The sequence below is a fragment of the Microchirus variegatus genome, assembly GCF_963457635.1.
Source record: "Microchirus variegatus genome assembly, chromosome: 13".
NCBI lineage: Eukaryota > Metazoa > Chordata > Actinopteri > Pleuronectiformes > Soleidae > Microchirus > Microchirus variegatus.
Genome location: NC_139814.1, coordinates 15,768,401 through 15,790,497, shown reverse-complemented (window position 1 = coordinate 15,790,497; position 22,097 = coordinate 15,768,401). Strand labels below are relative to the sequence as shown.

At 44.0% G+C, this 22,097-nt stretch overlaps 1 protein-coding gene across 1 annotated transcript in view; it reads left to right on the top strand.

The window, feature by feature from the left end:
* Nucleotides 1-7,391: 7,391 nt before the first annotated feature.
* cdk6 (cyclin dependent kinase 6) overlaps nucleotides 7,392-22,097 on the top strand; it is a gene marked incomplete at both ends in the record, with an annotated part of 36,637 nt that continues 21,931 nt past the window's right edge. The window contains 3 exons of the mRNA XM_083899357.1: nucleotides 7,392-7,615; nucleotides 12,781-12,916; nucleotides 18,650-18,817. Of these exons, the coding sequence (XP_083755483.1) occupies nucleotides 7,392-7,615; nucleotides 12,781-12,916; nucleotides 18,650-18,817 (528 nt within the window). The remainder of the gene's footprint in view (nucleotides 7,616-12,780; nucleotides 12,917-18,649; nucleotides 18,818-22,097) is intronic.

The following is a 22,097-nucleotide window of genomic DNA, read 5'->3' as shown; positions in this document are numbered from 1 at the left end:
GGAACGAATCTTGAGCAAATCACCGAACGACCTGAGATGCTGCTGCGAGATAAATGGGCTTCGAGAGGGGAGCAGATGTTGGCTAGGAGTCCCATTTGAATGATACACTGATCCTCTGTTTATGCCTGTGCGGATGGGAGAGAAAGATAGAGAGACTGTGTGTGTGCGACCACACGAATTTGTGTGTCCCCACGTGGCTACGTGTCCAGCCCGGCCCTCCCCATCGGCGGAGGTGGCAGGTGTTCCAGTGTCCCCTAAAAGAGCAGGTTTTTATGTCGCCTCCTCAAGTTAGTGGCTTGGTTGCCATGGCGATGCCCCAACAGAAAAAGGCTTGTGTCTGGGGGCCGGTGCCGGGGAGAAGAAGAAGAGGAGGACAAGGGTAGAGGAGAGAGAAAGGGCCTTATACTCGCACCACACACTACGGACTTCGGTCTGGCTTGACAAGAAAGAGAGCGAAAGGAAATAAAGTCAGGGACACAGAAGGAGGCCCAGTGTGTCTGCGGGCATCGCGTCTGCCTCGAAAACGTCCTCTAAATATGAAGCTGCGCCATTCGGTGGATGGAGATGTGTCAAATGTGAAGAAATGGCAGCACGAGTGATGCTCGACCAATCCTGACAATGGGATTTGAAAACTTAAAAAGGAATCCAATATCACACATCCTCTCAGATTCCCCCTCAGGTGCGACAGCTGTGTGCCTTAAGACCCCTGCTTATTCCAGCTGTATGCTGACTTATGGTGCGGACACCCCCTCTATTTAGGTAGGACATGTTAGACAGGCCCACGGTCAATCTCTCCATCTCTCTCTGCTTGTGTGTGTGTGTGTGTGTGTGTGTGGATGTGTGTGGGTGTATGGGTGTGGGTGGGTGTAAGAAGATCTGGGAGAGACTGGGAGTCACCTGTCCCTTGTTGGCCTCTCTTGTCCCTCTTGGGAGGGCTATAATTCTCTTTTGGCTGAGCTGATCAGCAGCTGCCACACGTGTCCACACACACACACACACACACACACACACACACACACACACACACACACACACACACACACACACACACACACACACACACACACACACACACACATAGACAAACTTACTTACTTTTTTCACAATTCAGAGACGTAACTCTAGTGTGTGACTTTTTAACATTGTAAACAACACGTCTCTCTCTGTGTTTCCCCTCCCAAGTATAGTGGTGTTTAGATTTTGGGTTGACATTCCCATGCTGCACAAAGGAAGCGATTTGGTTTTATCACAAAGACAGACGGAGGAAACAGCAACGTTGTACTAGTACGGCGAGTATGACCGGAAACACACAAAGAAGCGTCCATGAAAAGAAGCGAATGCTACGGTTACTGTCACACACCTAATAGTCCGCTAGACTCGGTTCAATTGGGGGTTGCAACATTCAGCCGGTCACACCGAACCTTTTGAATTACCTATTCCCCTCCTGGCCTGAGGCGGCGCTGCATCAACAATTACTGAAGAAGAAGACGAGACAAACAGTGAAACAAGAAAATGTAGGATAACTTCCACATGAGCGCAAAACATGGAGCTGTGTCATATCGGTCTTCAGTCAGTTTTGGTTGCGTTTACCCACCAAATGCGTTCCCCTGCATTTGGTTCACTTGAAGCAAAACGAACTGGACTTTTCCGTGCAAACGAACCAAGGTTCGATTAAGACGGGCTGGTGTGAATGCGCTTCCTCAAAAAAGCAGATCCAGTCATTTAGCAGTTTATCAGGTTAATCGCTGCTGCTGTATACACACAAAGGCTCCCTCAGTCTCATATGCCACTTTTCCACTCCTCAGCTCCAGCACCGTTCTACTTAGTATGTTTGGTTGTTTTGCTTTTCCATTAGTCAGCCGGTCTACCTCTGGTGATCAAAAGCCACAGAAGGATATGACTCAGCTGGCATGGTTTGGTAAATTTCCTAAAACCATATACCGTCACCGTGCGGATGACACAACGTGAGTAATGTTGAGCTCATCCATTTCGGATCAGGGTCTGGGTTGATAAATGACCGAGAATTTGTTTGATTGTTTGTCAGAGAAATATTTTACAGAGGAAATCCTTTAACCTTCCTCTCTTTGTTTGGTGCCATGTACAAACATTTAAGATAATCTGTTAGATAAGGGGTCTACTGTACTAACTCCTGACGACATCTTTTAGCTCACTGTTTTTGTTTTCTGGACCAGGAACAATGAGCATTATACAGTGGGCAGTAGAGTATGTATGAGAGTTTCAATGTAATGAAATTCAGGTGAGTAGGATAGTAGGTTAATGGGTTGGGCTGCATGGATGGATGGGGATGGGCAGGTTGGTGTATGGATTGGTAGGTAAGGTAGGTAGGTTAGGTTAGGTTAGGTTAGGTTAGGTAAGGTTAGGTTAGGTTAGGTAGGTAGATGGGTAGGTAGGTAGGGCTGCATGGATGAATGGGGATGGGCAGGTGGGTGTATGGATCGGTAGGTAGGTAGGTAGGTAGGTAGGTAGGTAGGTAGGTAGGTAGGTAGGTAGGTAGGTAGGTAGGCATTATACATTGCGCATTAAATTAGGCATTATACATTGGGCAGTTTCAATTTAATGAAATTCAGGTAGGTAGGATAGTAGGTTAATTGGTTGGGCTGCATGGATGGATGGGGATGGGCAAGTTGGTGTATGGATTGGTAGGTAAGGTAGGTAGGTTAGGTTAGGTTAGGTTAGGTAGGTAGGTAGATGGGTAGGTAGGTAAGTAGGTAGGTGTAGGTAGGTAGGTAGGTAGGTAGGTAGGTAGGTAGGTAGGTAGGTAGGTAGGTAGGTAGGTAGGGTAGGTAGGGCTGCATGGATGAATGGGGTATGGGCAGGTGGGTGTATGGATCGGTAGGTAGGTAGGTAGGTAGGTAGGTAGGTAGGTAGGTAGGTAGGTAGGTAGGTAGGTAGGTAGGTAGGTAGGTAGGTAGGTAGGTAGGTAGGTAGGTAGGTAGGTAGGCATTATACATTGCGCATAAATTAGGCATTATACATTGGGCAGGTTCAATTTAATGAAATTCAGGTAGTAGGATAGTAGGTTAATTGGTTGGGCTGCATGGATGGATGGGGATGGCAAGTTGGTGTATGGATTGGTAGGTAAGGTAGGTAGGTTAGGTTAGGTTAGGTTAGGTAGGTAGGTAGATGGGTAGGTAGGTAAGTAGGTAGGGTAGGTAGGTAGGTAGGTAGGTAGGTAGGTAGGTAGGTAGGTAGGTAGGTAGGTAGGTAGGTAGGTAGGTAGGTAGGTAGGGCTGCATGATGAATGGGGATGGGCAGGTGGGTGTATGGATCGGTAGGTAGGTAGGTAGGTAGGTAGGTAGGTAGGTAGGTAGGTAGGTAGGTAGGTAGGTAGGGTAGGTAGGTAGGAGGTAGCTAGGTAGGTAGGCATTATACATTGGGCAGTTTCAATTTAATGAAATTCAGGTAGGTAGGATAGTAGGTTAATTGGTTGGGCTGCATGGATGGATGGGGATGGGCAAGTGGGTGTATGGATCGGTAGCTTAGGTACGTCGGTTAGGTAGGTAGGTAGGTCATCATAATACATCATTCAGGGTATCTACTATGATAAGCAATATGACATGATATGAGAATAATAATAATATAGTTTTATACAGCTTCGAGAACTCAAACGCAAAACACAAGATAAACATTAAATTATGTCATGACCACTGTGTTTCCCAGAACAGGATGTCCATAATTGGACCATCCTGTTCCTGCATCTTTAAAAATGATTCCCCTGCATGAGCCCTTCAAGGTAAACACAAGAAAAACACATGCTGTGGAAACTTGCGTGGGGGGGGGGGTGTACGTGTCAGATAATGACTAATGACTGACTGATGCAGTGGCTTTTATCGAACAGCCACTGTTTTTCAAAAATGTGTGTTTGTGGATTTTCGAGGTGTGTGTGTGTGTGTGTGTGTCTCACAGAATGTAATTGGTTTGTTCTGCAGCTAAGGGAGAAGCATGGATGCTAACGTATTTAATCCGGGCAATGGCTCTCAGAGCTGATTTCACACGAACAATGATGATGTGAAAATGTAAACGCACACATTTACAGTAATTGGTCTTGGGCACATTTGTCTCTTTTGTGATGCAAATGGTTTAAATGTTAGGTTGCCTGTACATTTGGGGCAGGGGAGGCTGCCATACTTCCATGTCATTATCACCGAATAGTTTTACCTTTTCAATGGAGAAACAGTGGTTTTCTACAAGCGGCATGCAAGACAGGTTTGCACATAAATTACAGCACCAGGGGAATGTTCTTTCTCTGATCTTCTGTGCATTTCTAATTCCCCCTCCTACAATGAAGTTGGGATAATGGAGCCTGGTTACACGCCTGTAACTGGCTATTCATTAGGATAATCTAACATCAAGTCTCGTCATGTCTACACCGTGTCTGGCATGAAAGAGGGGAGGGAAAAAAGTGAACTTTATGGCAGAGTTTGAGTAAGAATTTTAAACACAAATTGATGAATGAAAAGAAAAGCAAGCATAGAAAACATAGAAGTCGACAAATTATGTGTAGATTACATTTTTTCTATTCATTGAAGAAGTGGAGTTTGAGGTTGTAATGTAATATTCTATTTTAATATGACGTGTTTATGATCATAACTTTTCATACTAAAACAAAATATTTGACATTTCTTTTGGATTATTTCTATGTTATGATTGATTTTTGTTCAATATATTGACATATTATCAGTGTTATTAATAGTACGATTACATGTCATGGAGTTACTGACCTGCGGAAATGTAGTATTTTCAATCACATATTGTGAAATGAATAACATCTAGAACTAGGGGACTCAAACTCAAACGACCTGGGGGCCAATGAGCATCTATTGTGGTCAAGAGGGGGCCGGCGTATGCTTAATAACACTATTTATGATGCAAAATTAATGTATTAATATCAAAAACAGACATTTATCTAAATTACATAAATAATAGTGTGGACAACTGTAATTAAAATTCGTGGCCAGGAGCCGTTTCGGCCACTGCCGTTCATAATTATGACCAAATGTCTTATTATTACTGTTTAAAAAAGTGTTTTAAACATTGCTAGCTGGCAGCTGTGACTCAAGTATACGCTGTGTTTAAAATATGCTGAGGCCATGGGCCATGTTTTCATTATAACATGATATTAAGTGGGGGGGCCACATGTAATCGATTGGGGGGGCCGCCAGTTTGAGACCCCTGATCTTGAACCTATATAAATAATAATTATTATTTGATAATGGTTTATATTAACGTAATAGTATGTTGTGTTGTGGTGCATGATGGGGACGGAGCTATATGGCAAAGGACCACCCGAGCAGAGGAGACCACGGTCCAGGCCACAGATCAAGCCTCCGGGCCTTGAACCTGACCTCCGAGGACCATCTAGGCCGAGCTTGTCACACTGCATTCCCGCTGGCACTTTGTCTGCTCGGGCGCTGCAGCTCAATGGCGTGTTAGGGCGATAGATAGTGTGGCCGTCCATCCGCTAAACCCTCCTCACTTCGCCCTCTTCCCCTCACCCAAACCCCGCGGTGCTCCCGGTTTTGACACGGCAGACAAAAACCACCGCGGAGAGAGCACCATGAATGGCGGAGCACCGAGGAGAGGCCGAGGCAGAGCAACAAAAAAGAAAAAAGAAAAAAGAAAAAAGTTGGCGGCGGCGCCTTTGTAGTCGGCGAGGAATGCGGAAATGTCCCCGCTCCGTGTCAAACCTCTCTGAAGGGGGTCAGGCCACATTCAGCCGGCGTGGGAAAGCCAGGCAGAGACGGAGCTCATACATACAGGCGAGCGGGGGGACCACCGCACTGAGCGCTGCATACACACACAGGGCCGACCCGGGGAATATGTGGAGGAGAGAGGGGGAGAGAGAGAGAAAAGAAGAAGAAGAAAGAGAGAAAGGAGAAACTGCAAAGAGGAGCGTGGTTTTGGAGGGGCTATATCACGCGTTTGCCTTTGTCCTGTGAACCCCCCCCCCCCCTCCTCTTATATCCCCCCTCCGCCTCCTCCGCACCCTCGCCGTTGCAGCAGTGAGAGTGTGTGTGAGTTTTCGTACAGACCCTCCACCCCCCACCACCACCACCCCCACCACCCCCACCTCCTCCTCCTCCTCCTCCTCCTCCCCTTTTTTGAGTGTCTCTGCCGGGCTGCTGTCTGTCTGTCTGAGGCATGGGGGGTTAGAGCCTTGCACCGTCCCCAACTACCTGTGTGGCCCCTGCGTGGAGGAGCACCGCCGCCGGACAGGGATGCGTTTGACGCACGGGGGGCACAGGACAGGACACCGCACCGCACCGCACCGCAGCCACAGACTTGACGAATGCCTCCCCGAGCGTTCTATTTACGGACATGCCGGCGTCACGACAATTAATATTGACTACGTAAAAGGAGAAGGTAAACAAGTCGAGGTGCGTTTGTGTGTTTGTGCAGGGATATTTTTAACGGCACGAAGCCGGATGTGTTCCTTTGACGCGCACCCCCGGTTTGTTTCTGTGTGTGTTTGATGTGTGCAATTACTTGTAATATTAAATGAGGAGGAGGACGCGGAGTCTCGTGGGAAAACATCATCCAAACTTTTCTTATATTTTTAAATATATATATATATTTTTTAACACATATGTGTGTGAGTTGCGCGCATACGCACAGAGTTGAGGCTTGGAAAAGGGCGTTTAAACAGAATATTGCTGTGGGGAGAGTTGAGACAATGCCACCAGTAGACAGCCACGTGCTCCACAAGTGTGTGTGTCGACTCCAACGTAAACTTTGATACGACAGGACACGCCGAGCCCGTGGACTTAGCATCCACTCGTCCGAGGCTGGGCCGCGCGGTGGCTTCCATGTGCCACATGTGAGCGTGTTCTCTTTAAAAGAAAATGTATTAAATTTCCCTTTTTCTTTTCTTTTTTCCCCCCTCCTCTCTCCACTCTGTGTGTGTGTGTGGAGTTGAGACAGCCCACATGATCCAAAACTGCAGCGACGTTGCACGTGCAAATAAAAGCAGCACTGATTGCGCAAAGCTCGCGAGGTTGGATTTGAAAATGTAGGAGATTGATGGGTTTGATTTGGATACAATTTTTTTTTGTTGCGTTAAAGAGGTAGGAGGACATGAGCTGCTGTGCGTAACAGGAGGAGGAGTGGACGTTAGGACGCAACGCTGCCCGTGTGTGTGTGTGTGTGTTGATTGTCGGACTAAAACATGACAGTCCTGTTGTTGCCTACCTGGAGCAGAGTTGACAAACATGGTGTCTTCCTCCCTCTGTCATCTAGGCATGGTGGCATGTGCCAACCTCTCTCTGTGAATATGCCTTTGTGAAGTCTCTGGCTCGCCACACTCGCCGGGATTCCCCCCCCAGCAATACTTTCAGCAAGAGACGAGACCTTAAAAAAACAAATCTGCAAAAATGGACAGAGAGAGTATTGGCACGCAGTATGAGCCGGTGGCCGAGATCGGAGAAGGCGCCTATGGGAAAGTGTACAAGGCGAGGGATCTGAAGAACGGGGGTCGCTTTGTGGCCCTAAAAAGAGTTCGAGTCCAGACGGAGGAAGAGGGGATGCCTCTCTCCACCATCCGGGAGGTGGCGGTACTGAGGCAGCTTGAAGCCTTCGAGCACCCCAATGTTGTCAGGTAAGAGAAAGGGGAGAGGTGGGGAAATGTGTGTGTGTTCCTTCTTTATGACCTTAACTGGCACACATTCTTATTATTATGAATATTATATTTAAAATCTTTTATCCTTTTGTCCCATTTCTCTTTCTATGTAAGCACCATACATCAATGTAATATTTGTTTTATTGATACTGTTTATAGTGTGTATATATTATTATGTAATGTAAAAGCACTTTGAAAACTGTTGTTTTTAAAGGTGCTAAACAAAAAAGAGTATTATTATTATTATTATTATTATTATCATTATAATAAACACTGACCTCATGGAGACCAAAACCTGGTCCTAAATGAGGGTCATTTCTGAGGAACTGGTTAAGTTTTAGGCTAAGATGTTAGGGTTTTATGTATGTGTGTGTGTGTGTGTGTGTGTATGTATGTATATGTATATATATATATATATATATATATATATATATATACGTGTGTGTATGTATGTAAATATATATATATATATATATATATATATATATAAATACACATATGTGTGTGTATGTATATATATATATATATAGATATATATATGTGTTTGTGTATATATATGTGTGTGTGTGTATATATGTATATGTGTGTGTATATATATGTATATATGTATATATGTGTGTATGTGTATATGTATATATGTGTGTGTGTATATATATATATATGTGTGTGTGTACACAAGAACAGTATTTTGTGCAAACCCAACCTCTTATAATGTGGAGGAAAAACTAAAACACAGAATTATGTAGACCTAGTCCTTATAAAATTGACCCACTTTGAAATAAATGAAGCGATATTTGGATTGTATGTAGTCCATACCCGATCCAAAATGGAGAAGGACTCCAAACATGTACTTCTTCATGCATTTAAGTGTCTGGAATAATGGCCTCCCATACTTCCAACACTAATTTTGTAGAGGTCGTGTTTGACGTAGACTTGATTGCATGTGCAAACCAGAGCCGCAGGTTGCAGACCCCCTGATTTAGGCTGTTTTTTTATATGAATGGAAGCCCTGAAAAGGAATACCAGTGTGTGCATACTTCATATTTATTCTTTAGTACACTTGTCATCTGCACTCAAACACTGTTTTTGACAGTTTTCTGCTGACACAACATTTTCTTGCTCCTGGTCTGTAGATTAAAGTGAAGCAGTTACTGGTCAAAGTTTGATTAAGTCACTTTTACGCAGCCTGCCAGTGTCTCGCTCTCTTGAAATATACTCTAAATATTCCAAACTGAAAGCATTAGCTTCTCACAGACCACTGGCATATGAACCTGGCACAGGTCTCCTCATGTGACCTTTAAAAGGCTGAAATGGAAAGTGAAAATTAACAATGGTTTTCTGTTTGAATAACCCTGTAAATCATTTTATAGGTTATTGGTTGTGTTTGTGTGCAATTTGGGTCCATTCAGTCACCAAATTGCACACAAAAAACCTCGGAAAAATACATAATATCACAAACCAACTTTATTAAGTCATTTATTTGAATGGCTGGATTATCTATTTGTTCAATTACCGACGTCTTATTTCCAGTGATTCAATCATTGACTTGACACTGTTTTGACAGTTAAGATCCTAAGATCCTCTGCCAACTAAAGATAACGACATTTTTATTCATAATAAAAAAAAATTCCACAATGGGGTAAAGAGAATGGAACCATTATTTTTAAAATATGACTGTACAATCAGTCAAACATGGCACACAGTTTGCATTGTATATACATTGCCATGCTTGTATGTGATTGAAGAGTTTTGGATAAAAGCTTCATGTGGTCCACTTTTATTGTTCTTGTCCTCGCTGCTCTGCGCCCGGAGGCCGTTTTCTTTCACTTTTGTGATGAATCGTTCACTTAGAGGTCAGACAGTCGCGTACTGCGTCAAACGCGGGCACCGGCCAAGGTCTGACCTTGGCGCTTGTTTTATTATGGAATATTAAGTGGTTTGGGAGTGAAGGGGAAGGTTAAAGTGGACGTTTCAGGATCACAGCGAGTGCCCTTGTGCCTCTAACAATAATTCCCTGGTGTATCAATGAATAAAGGAGGGTAATGATTCTGGGGTTTTTTCTATTTAAGGGAGCACAATGGGTTTTGTTCTCGCTGGCATCAGTGGACACTGACATTGTCATAGGTCAGTTGTGTTTGGTGGTTGAATTAAAATGGCGTGCTACTGTACGGCGTGTCATTTTGTTGCAAACTTTGAACCATCCCAGAAACCTCGCTATCCTCCAGCTTAGCCATGTAGCATTGCCAGAGCAGCTCAGGAAGCGCAGGAAGAGTGCATTGTGGGCTTTCTGTGTGACTCCAGGCAACCCCTGGATGTTTGTAATGTGCACCATTATTCGTTCCATATGTGTGGTGCCTGCTCTGAGCCCCACATTTTAGCCCCGAAAAAAATCAGGCGACGAGGGGAGCGTTTAACCCCCAGAGCTTCACGAGGAGGGCGCCGCGCTATGCTGCGACATCATGCTCGGCGTTAATATCTTGAACGAATCGCCTCTCTCTCTCTCTCTCTCTCTCACACACACACACACACACACACACGTCTGACTGTAGCATTTCCAAGTCCGCTGATCACAAGCGTGTTGGCATGGACACGTGATGTCTTGTTGGACAGGAATGAAAGAGTTTTCCGGAGAGATTTGGTCACTTCTTTCCATGCTTGATTTCTCAACAGAATATGTAGATTACCTAGTTTAAATAACAGGCCAGCATTTTTTTTTTTGTAACATTTAATCACCACGTTTGACTATCCAGGATTACCGTTACAGATATCTGTGACGTCATTTTGACAAGTCATAAATGTCATTGTTTGTGTGTGAAAAAAAATTTATATATCTACATTGTCCTTTTTAGATATCTTGAATTACAAATGGTCATCGGAGACTAGAATTGGCGATAGCTACAATTCAGCTGCGAATATTATAGATAATCTATAATGACGCATGGATGGCAGCATTTTGACGAGTGATAAACTGTATCACCTGCATCTGTGACGCCATTTTGACGAGTACAAACTTAAGTTGCAGATATCGGTAGTTCATTTCCTGTCTACCCATGTGAAATGTTAAAACCACCCACCTTAGGAGCATCTATTAGTATTAGTGTGGCATTGAAGATGATCATAGTTTCATATTCATCATTTTTATAAAAAGTGTTGGTAAAGGCTGCCGGTTTTCTAGCTTTATCATGTATCGTACCGATATCGGTGTCGGCAGATATTGGCTTTAAAGTCGGATATTGGCAAACACACCCAAGATCTGCCGATGAATATTGACTACAACAGTCGGCTAAATAGGCTACTGCCACCTTGACCACCTGCTGCGAGTAGGCAAATATATCGTAAAAATATCATCCCTATCGTTTATGTCAACAAACGTGTTGTCGGAGTAGGCAAAGTGTCATTTTGTGTATAGATAGTAACGTTAGGAAAGGTTTATTGGTAGAAACTACACAAAAAGTATTTTAGTATGTGGAAAAAGTGCTTTAAAACCAAAATCATTTATAGCCACAGAATAAGCCTTTTCTATGTACGTAAGGTCCTTGCTTTATAGAGGCTGCCATCTTGCACCACCATGTTTCTACCGGATCCTAAACGGATAAAAAGAGTAGATCTCTGTTACTCTTTAAAGTCTAACCATTAGTTGTCACTCATTTTCACACACTGGCCCATTAAAGCAACATCGTATATTAACGAACATATTTACATACATATTTACATAATGACGATATAGCGGTCTATAGGAAACGTGATTACAGAAACGATGCACGTCCGCCGCAGAAGCATCACCACGTCCCTTCATCTCCTCGGTTATCCTCCAGTCCACTTCTCGTCGAGCATCAGGAGTTGTCATAGTGCCGGCGGAGGAATGTTGCTTGTTGTCCCCCAGCTCTTTGAAGAGGACATACAGGATGGATTTTTCTTTTTTCTTTTTTCTTTTTTTTTCTTTCCCTCCAGCTTTCCACTAAAGCCTGCCTTTGGCCGGTCGACTGACATAATCTGGATTCTTGGCCTTAGTTAGTTGCCTAGTGAAACACAACCAGAAACACAGGGGTTGTGGGACTTGACGGTCTTTGAAGAGCTAAGCTGAGTTGCAACTTGTCGGCTTTTTAAGTAGCAAACGGAGAGAGTGATACGAGTACGACACGCAGAAGATAATACTCGGGGACTTTCTGGCCAAAGATTTATGATCGAATGTCCCAGGAAGTCAAATCTGACGTGTTATGGAAACTATTTGTGGTTCTTACCTGAATATAAAATGGTGGATCTCTTGTGTCCTGTGGTACCCTTGGTGGATCTTAAAGGAGATGTATTATGTAAAATCAACTTTTTAGTCATCTTAATACTTATATTTGGGACTCTGGAGGCCCTATGAGTAGGCAAAGTGTGAAAAAAAGATGACTCGGTCATGTTTTTGTGGTCCTCCTCAGTCTAAGTACAGGAGATAAAACACGCGATGTTGAATTCCGCGCTCGTATCGACGTCACAATGACACATTCCTGGAATAGTTGACTTCGCTTTGTCCCTAAAAACGTGAGAGTGCAGGTACGGGCAATAGTATGCGGAAGAGCGGAAGTCTGCGAAGTCTATTCTTTGGCTGCACAGTGCAGCACAGAGTTCTACACACACTTCCAGCCTCAGAGGACTAATCTGTCCAGTGGATACATGTTATATATGACGGCAATGTGCCGGCTAGAGTCGGCAAATGATGCCTTTTCAAATGCTAACTGCTGTTAGCTCCCGGAGCCTTCTGCGTTCTGAACAGGGCTGTTTTGGCAGGGTGATTGAACTGCTGTGGTGCTTCATCCTTATGGTATTTTGACCAAAGCATGTCACAGACATGTTTATTAGGACACCAGGAAACTAGGTTGACTTGGAGAAATAGGGTATAATATGTCTTCTTTAACTCTAAACCCTTTCCTTTAGCAGATTGTCATGGAAAGAAACAATGACGTAAACAACCATTTAGTTGTCTTTTTGTTCTTCTCACATCTCTGTTTAACTTTACTAAATCACATCTAGTAAAGACCAGGCCGTTGTTGGAGAGAGAGAGAGAGAGAAGATATCATCCACATCAACCATGTCTTTTCCTGCATATTGAGCATGACATAAATCGTACTGATCTCCTCCACCTGCTCCTCTGGTTCCAGGTTGTTTGACGTGTGCACAGTCTCTCGGACTGACCGAGAAACCAAACTCACGCTGGTCTTTGAGCATGTGGACCAGGACCTGACCACCTACCTGGAGAAGGCTCCTGACCCCGGAGTGCCACCCGAGACCATCAAGGTAAAAAAAAACAATTTCCTCATTAATTTCTAACAGTGACAATTCAAAGATGACGGTAAACTGACCGTGTAACATGTAAAATGTGTAAGGAACTTGTGTGAAAGAAGAGGAAAGCTAGTTCCTAATCCTCTGTGTGTAATGCATGTTACTGCGTGAGCTTTCTTGGCCAGAGACCTTTGGGGACGGAGAGCAACTCCCTCCAACATCAGAGGTACCAGGGCGTTTTTTGAAGGGCAGCACATGTGGCAGATGGGCTCTAAATTAGAGGCTCTGTGCCGTCTCTATTTTCACTTCAGCCTTTCTCTCCAGCTCTGTGCTGCAGTACAGATGGAGGCAGAGGAAGTGTGTGTGTGTGTGGAAACTACATTTGAAAAGAACCTAAGATGGCTATAATTCTCTTTCTTCTATTGAAGATGCAACACACTCCCGAGTCACCACCACTATCAGTTTCTCCAGTTCATTTCATAAATCCACAGTGTCCATTTACACTTTTGCCAAGAGGTCGGAAGTAGACGTGTTTTCCAGCTCCTTTCCTCTGTAACCTTCCTCCTTTTATTTCAATCTTTCCCACACAAATCCCCTTTTTTTTACCCCTCTTTATCATGTTTCACACCAAAGTCTGTCGACGTGTCGTGGACACTACTGAAGGTGGGTATAAGGTCTATTTTTGGACAGAGGGACCACGGAGCGAAACGTGTCATATTTTGAAACGGAGAAGTTGTGGAAGCTAAGGGAACCATTGGTTCTGACCCCAGGGCTGGGTTTATGTTTGAACGTTTTTTGTTCAGGCTGTTAACGTTGACAGGATGCTGTGCAAGTGTAGACGAGTCGGGTAGATCACACCTGAGGCTTTCCCAGGGTGTTTTTTTTTTGTTGTTTTTTTTTTGCTGAAGTTGATCCAGCATGTGCTACTGTAGTTTCTGTGCATATCCGTGCAGTGATGACTCTGATATGTGTATCGTCTCGCTGCTGTGGTTCAGTAGGTAGAGCAGGTCGTCTTCCACGAACGCACGTCTACGTGTCAGGTGTGGCTAATTATTGCAAGTTGTCAAAAGGGGCGTAATAAAACCGTATCTGACTGATATTGATGTCTGTAGATGCTCAAGATTCAGTATCGGACATGAAAAGGTATTCTGTCGCTGTGTCTGTCCTCTCGTCAACTTGCAGACGTGTCCTGGCTCGGACGAGTTAAACCCTTAGAGTTGCTCTCAGCAGCGTATGATGATTATGTCGTCGTCCTTTCTTTTGCAATAAGATCTTCGATATTTTAATTAATAAATTAAAGTCACTGGCTGCCAGTTTCACGCGATGAGCGTCAATACTTCATGTCTCCTCTCGGCAGCGCTGCTCAAATAAATGAGGGAAACTTGGGTGGAAGAAGAGCGAGTTTACGGCGTGAGAACAGTGGAGAAAGCTACGTTACAGAAGCACCATCCACATTCAATACATAGACTTAATGCACCTTGTTCTCTTTGTTGTGAATAAATAGAGAAATCCTGCACGTTTAACTTTTCACGCACATTCTGTTGTCTTCAGTTAGACAGATATCGTGATGTATCGTGATATGATGGGCTTCTAATATACTGATTATCACAGAATCTTTGCTTGATTTTTGAATAAAACGTCCCCTTAAGCTCTATTTATTGACCTTTTTATGTTAAAATAAGCAAATGTGAGTGAGGTGGGGGCTGGAAGTTGCCGTTTGAGTAGTTTGAACCATTTTGTTATGGCTTCAGCATGAATTTGAGACACTTTAAACTTGTTTAGGGATTGCCTTAGGGATACGGTGATTGGTTCAATTATCAATAAACTGACATATGATCGATTTAGAATGTTGCTATATACACAGTATTTCTTTGGTTCTCTGTACTCCGCTCCTCATTAGCGAGGGTTCCAATGACTGGTGGATTAATGGAACAAAGTGATCGTTAGTTCCTGGCTGCTGTTCTTTGTAGTTGAGTCATAGTTAAAACCATTGTGATTCTCATGGTATTTAAAAAAAAATGCCCCTTACCCCCCCCGGCACATACAGATGCAACTGTGATGGCGGGAGCGCGGTGGTCTCTGATGACGTTGAACAATGCAAAGGGAGACTTTGTTTGAATCATAGTTTGACCCCTTATGGCAAAAACCTCCTTCCTTTGCTTTCTCCCAACGTCCACACAGCTGGAAGGTTCGCGCGGACAAAGGGACAATGACAATGACGAGATGACCCAGGCGCCATCCCCTTGCTCTTTCTATTTCAGTGTGATGCTGCACAGTGTAACCCCCCAGTGTGACCCCAACCCATCCTGAATGTAACACACCTCTACCCACTCTGATCCAATGGATGCTCCTTCTCTTAAATTTACTCAATCTCTGCAAAGGAGTAAAAAAAAAGAAAAGAACCAAAACCGGTGAACCCGCCACCACCAGACACCCTACCCTCGCCCCCCCCCACCACACACCCTCCACCACCCACTCAGCCTCGCTCAGACTTGAGACCCACCACATGCTCATTGAAGAAAGAGGCCCTCCTCCTCCTCCTCCTCCTCCTCCTCCTCCTCCAGCAACCAAATGAGCTGGAAGGACATCAAGCAGCCAGGCTGCCCCAGCCTCAGCCTCCTCAGCCCGGCCAGCGCTCCAGTCTCACCCACCTGCTTGTGTCGCCGTCGTCTAAGCTTCCACAGCTCCATTCTGTGGACCCATAAAGGGGGGGGGGGGTTAATGAAGCATGGGGAGGGAATTACACAAACGCTAACCGGCAGATGTCCCATATTGTGCTTAGCTACAATAAACAATATGGCTGCCTCTGGTGCATTAGCATTAGAAAAGGAGTTGCACTCAGAAAGCCATGTTTTGACTGCATCTCGCAGAGGCGCTGACTACTTTTATTCCTGGTCCTTTTTGCTTTTTCAGTGTCAGACGTGTTGCCTTTTTTTATTTTTTGGGGCGGGGGGGGGGAGAGATTTTGTTTCCTCTTGGCCAAGTTGTTTATGATGCTTTTTGAATTGTTGCCAGTCGAGGACAGTTGTGAGAGTCTCTCTTGAGATGCATCGCTTTACGTGACATTAGTCCGACTAAAACCAGACTTTTAAAGTACACTACCGTTCACAAGTTTGGGGTGAGCTTCACAACTTTTTTTGTGTTTTCCATTAAAAGTCACACTTTTATTCCTCAAAAGAGTTGCTCAATGAATAGAAAAAATAGTCAAGACATTGACGAGATTAGAAATCATGATTTTTTATTTAAAATAATAATTTTGCCCTTTCGTCAAAGGACCAGCAAAACTGTTATCAGCTGTGCTATCATCATTGCACAAGGGTTTTCAAGGGTTTTCTAATCATCCAATAGCCTTCTAACATGATTAGCAAACACAATGTACCATGAGAACACTGGAGAGATGGTTGCTGGAAATGGGCCTCTATACACATATGTACATATTCCATTAAAAACCAGACGGTTTTCCTTCAAAAAATAAGGACATTTCTAAGTGACCCCAAACTTTTGAACGGTAGTGTACATGTTAAGATGCCAGAAACTGCACTAAATCGGGAGTAGGATTACTGATGCATGTATGCATTCAGTCGGGCTTGAGCTGCTAATTCAGGCCAGTATGTTTGTTTTGGACTGGCGATGAGACCAAATTCATGCTCTGCAAGATCTACAAATGTAAAAAGTCACCTTGCATAGCAGGGGCGAACGCACTTCGTTGAATAAATTGATTCCATGCTAGTGCTCGTATACAGGGACAGGTGAATGGTGTAGTCCACGCTATGACCGTAAGACAGCATAAGTGTGAATGGAAATGTGTGGTTATGGTCTTGAAATCTGACGCACTATTTGACTCATTTAAAAAATTTCCCCCACAGACGTTTTGCTTTTGCTGCATTTTTGACACACAGGTGCAGAGACACCTTTCACTGTGCTCAGACGTGAAGGGGGGGAGGGTGGGGAGGGGGGTGGAAGCTGACTGATTCAACACAGAGAGCGGGGATGATGGCACTCCTGACCTGTTTGTGTATTTGTCCAGGAGTCACACTTCTGAGATAATGAGTGTTTACTCGGAAATGCTGCTGAAAGGAAGCACGGTGAAATGGCTATTTAAAGCAGAGAGGAACTGATGAGGGGGGGCCCTGCTATTGTGTCAGCCGCCCTCAACAAACACACACACACACGCACAAGTCGCGCACATACACAAACTAACCAACTGCTTGCCTCCATCCTGTGTAGCCCTGTCTGTCTGTCTGTCTGTCTGATGCCCTGCTCACTGGGTCATGGCTGGATGGCGTTTTTAGAAAGGGAAGTCTATGTTTATGCATGTGTCTGCCCTTGGTCAGATGTATGCTCACACACACAGAGAAAGAGATGGTGTTAAGTTGTAGACGTTTAGGTAAAGTCACACAAATCCAAGCGGGGAGCATTTCACACACACACACACACACCCCTCTTCATCTCCACAGTGCAGCACAGAAGCCAGCCCCACGCTGTTTGCTAATGTTTTCTGCTTGAGTGTGCAGACCCCTTTGACTCACTCACCAGCTGGTCAGCTCGTGAATAGAGTTGTGGGCTCATGTCACTTGTGAGGTCTTGGCGGAGAGTTTTGGGGCGTGTGTGTGTGTGTGTGTAAGAGAGAGTGTGTGTTTTGGATGCCCCCCCCAAACGCTCCTTCGCCACGATTTTTCGCTGAACTCTCATCTCTACGTTATTTCTTTCAAACTTATAATATTTTATTCATTTCGAGCCGGTATTAACCGAAGTGCAGTTCTCCCGAAACCAACGCTCCCAGAAACCACCTGCTCACAGTTCTTTTTCAGTGATAAGGTTTTTGTTTACAGGTGCAGGACCTGTTTGAGTATTTCAGTTTGAAGAGAACAAGTCTATGCAGGTTTTTTTTTTTTTTTTTTAAACATACTTCATTCCTGTTTACACCAGTTCACGTTTGTTTGCGTGTCATGAATGTGTAACCATTTCTGAGGTCAGCTTTTTGGGCATAATAAGTGAGGTCTGCGCCAGTTAACTCAACAGGACAGCTGCTGAGGAACAGAGATCTATGCTTGTGCAGAGCAAGAGCACGGCCTCTCTCTGCCTCAGTCGTGTGTGTGTGTGTGTGTGTGTGTGTGTGTGTGTGTGTGTGTGTGTGTGTGTGTGTGTGTGTGTGTGTGTGTGTGTGTGTGTGTGTGTGTGTGTGTGTGTGTGTGTGTGTGTGTGTGTGTGTGTGTGTGTGTGTGTGTGTGTGTGTGTGTGTGTGTGTGTGTGTGTGTGTGTGTGTGTGTGTGTGTGTGTGTGTGTGTGTGTGTGTGTGTGTGTGTGTGTGTGTGTGTGTGTGTGTGTGTGTGTGTGTGTGTGTGTGTGTGTGTGTGTGTGTGTGTGTGTGTGTGTGTGTGTGTGTCAGTTATCAAACATCTGCCACAGTCAACAAAAAAAAGACACAGGCCTCCTCCAGTTAACTCCCTCCCTTGACCCTGTCTGAAAAGTCTCAGCCTTTTCTTCTTAGCTCCTCGCTGCAGGTTTCATTCGGCGGCCTTTTGTTGCCTTGTTTGACAGAGGAATTACTTCAAATTGTTGTTTGAAGAGGTGCAAGGCCATGTAGCCATCTGCTTTTAACATTTTGCAGGAACAATTAGGGCTAAAAGGAAAGGTCAGCTTGAAACTGTGGTCGAACTTGAACCATCTGCCTGTCTTTTCAATGTACTGTGTCCAAAAAAATCCACCCGTGTATTGACTCCTTCCCTTTTTTGTGTGCTCGCACAGGATATGATGTACCAGCTGCTCCAGGGGCTGGACTTCCTGCACTCGCACCGCGTGGTCCACCGCGACCTGAAACCCCAGAACATACTGGTCACCAGCGGGGGACAGATCAAACTGGCCGACTTCGGCCTCGCCCGCATCTACAGCTTCCAGATGGCGCTCACCTCTGTGGTGAGTCATGTTTGTTCCGTATACGTGACCGCAGCGGCACTAATTCTTGCAGGAGATTACCCCAAACAAACGCACGGTTTTCACGCCAGATGAACAGAGTGGGGTGGGGTTGGTGGGGGAGTAGTTGACTGTAGGATGTTTTTAAACTGGCTCGTAGACGCAAAGGTTTGGCACCTGGCATCAGTCGAGCTCATTTCACCTGTCTGCTGTGATGAGTATGAAATGCTACCTCTGCATACTTCAGCCAACTCTTGTGTCACATTCCAAAGTCCTTATGTCAGCGTAACTGAGAGGCATTTTTAATTGCATTTTTCCCTCTATTTTGCATTTAACTCTTCGTCGACTGCTGTTCTGTGTGCGACCTGTAATTACTGTTGTCTGTAACCCTAACCAGCAACGGATAATGCAACAGGTCAGGGTTGTAGACTTTGTAAATACAAAGGAATTAAGCCATGACAACGCTGTCCTTCGCTGTCCTTCTTCTTTTAATACCTGCACCTTAAGACTCCACTATAAAATAATATTTGTTACACGGTTGGAGAATTATGTCTTTGAAATGGTGTGAAATGTTAACAGCTTCCTGCTTTAAAACAATATATCGGTATCGGACCCTCTCTGGTCTCATTCTCCGTCCAAAATTGCGCACTCGTCTGGATTTTATTGTTTTAACTGCTATTGTTTTCTTCTGCGTACCAGATTCTTCTATCATATCCAGGTCAAAATCCCTTGCGATGGGAACTGTGAAACATGTACATGCAGTTGCAATTCGACTCCCAACTGCATTATCTGGGTTTGTTGGTCCGACTTTGAGAAATTCGACTAATATGCGTTACTTGTCTGCCTTTAGTCCGTCCAACACAATGATTCCAGACTCCTGCACACACACACACACTCATATATGCCTTCTTGAACTTACCCCCCTCTACATCTCTGGAGACTTGGATAAAACAAACGTCTAACGTGATATAGCGAGCATCAGCAGGTACCAGCACTGTGCCAAATGATAGGGTTTCTTTGTGTAAAGTGAGAGCCAAGGGCCCCAGCGCTCTGTCTCGGGAACCCCTTAGTGGTTGTCGCAGACATGGATGCAACAGACGAAGAGAGACAGATACGCCTCCCTACCCAGTCGTCGGCACTTTGATGTCCAACTATTGAACTGTGGGCTCTGATGACCAGATAGTATAGAGAGAGAGAGACTGAATGTAGTTTTTGGAAGAAGAGATGAGACTTCTTACGACCCAAGCAGCCTCGTTTTGACCACAAATATCTTGTCTAAGTTATTGTTAACAATAATCACTATGTTTCCATGCACAGCTATCCCATTTAATGTGACTAGGAATGGAACAATATCACTTTTTTGTGTCGGATATACCGATATCACAAACTCCAATATCTACCGAAACCAATATTAGTTTGATATTTATGAACATATGAAGCTGTTGACACCACATTTGTGCATTTGAGTCATTTCAAAAGCATCATTCTCTCAACTGTGTGGCAAATATTGTTTTACCAAAAAGTAGAAAAACAGCCCAAACATGACTGAGCTAACATGTCTGTGCTGATCTTGCAGTTTTAGTATATCATCTGAAAAGTTCTACAGTAGACGGTGGAGCCTTGTGCCGAGCACCAGCTTAAACATTCTAATTTACAAGTGTTTTAAGTCCAGTTTTTGTTGGACTAACACAGTCATTATTTATTTTATTGCAGTTTAAATGTAAAATATGCAAATTAATTAGTGCTCTCTGCAGGAACAGGGAGTGTGTCTGTTCCATTGTCAGTGGTGGACATGAGCAGCAGGTTCGACTACAGCTGACGTGTGCACTGCACGTCTCACTCAGTAAGGCTCTATTGCTTTGAGACGAGTTCCTTTTTTACTCTATTTTAATTAAAACATTTTGTAAACATACAAATCTTCATAGAGACAAAATGACAATGTAGTTGAAGATCAGAGTTGGAAAAAGCTCAAAATAGAGCCCTCATGTACTAAAGTTGTAATAAAATGGGAGACTAATTCCTTAAGGATAGCAAGTGCACTTTTTTAAAGCTCACATAGAGTGGTTCTATGGTACATATATGTGAGTCATGGAGGTCTACTTACATACATCAACTTGTTTTTATGGTCAAAAACCTCCTAGTTGCTGTAAACGAACCGATATAAATCTCTCCTCACCGAAGCTCTAGTCAGCCTCGCTGGTTCAGACTGAAATCTCACCCCCAAAAGACAGACTGTGTTGTGATTGGCCAGCCAACGAGAGCTTTCCCCACCGTCTTGTGATTGGCCAATACCTGGAAGTGACGTAATTAGCACGCTAGCTCTCAGAAGTGCAGCGCCCCCTCTGGAACGGTGGATGCACTGCTACTCATTATCAAAACATTGTTTTAACAATGTTTAAAAATAGCAGTGGCTGAACTGTTTGTTTCGAAACTTTAGGGCTTCATAAACGAGGTAATGTCGCAGATACACACCAAAAAAACAGCGTTAATTGGTACTTCCCTTCTATGGGAGCTTTAAAACCATGACATAAAGTAGTTTAATGAAGTAGCATTATTGCCATCAGCTTTTTTTTAATTGTATAACAGAAATAAACTACTGCACTGTCTTTAGCAGTATTTTACTTGTGCAGCTTGTCGGCAAAAGTCGCCATAGGCCATTTAATGGCTTCGTGTAGATCTCATGAAGCCAACGCAAACTTATTTTAAATGCTTAAATAGATTAAAGATACAGTATGCATCACAAGAATCACTTCTGATATTAAACTAGGTATAATGAAGTATCTATAAATTTGTTTAAGTGAGTTTTATTTATACAGCCCGACGTCACAAATACATAAAATACTTTACGGTCTGTACAGCAAGTGACATCCTTTATCCTTAGACCCTCCACAAAACCCCCATACAGGGAAATAAAAAGGTCTCACAGTTACAGAAACAAGTTCAGCAGATTACAGAAAATGACAAGAAGCTAATCTCGTTGTGTCCCCAACCGGTGTTTTCTCAGAATTCTCTAGGGTAATTCTTGTATGATTTAAGTTGAGTTATTACCTAGGTTACTGTCCATAATTGATCATCACCATAGACAATAATGCGCACCTAACTCTCCGGGGAGTTCGTTGCTAACCAGACTGTTTATGCGTTACACAAATGTGAGGTTTCAGGAGAGGTTTTTGCTTTAAAATAGACGTTGCACTTCATTTATGACTAGTGTGTGAGTGAGAGAGAGAGAGAGAGAGACTGCATGCATGCAATGTGAGCACAGGATCTTGTGTCTGGAATCCCC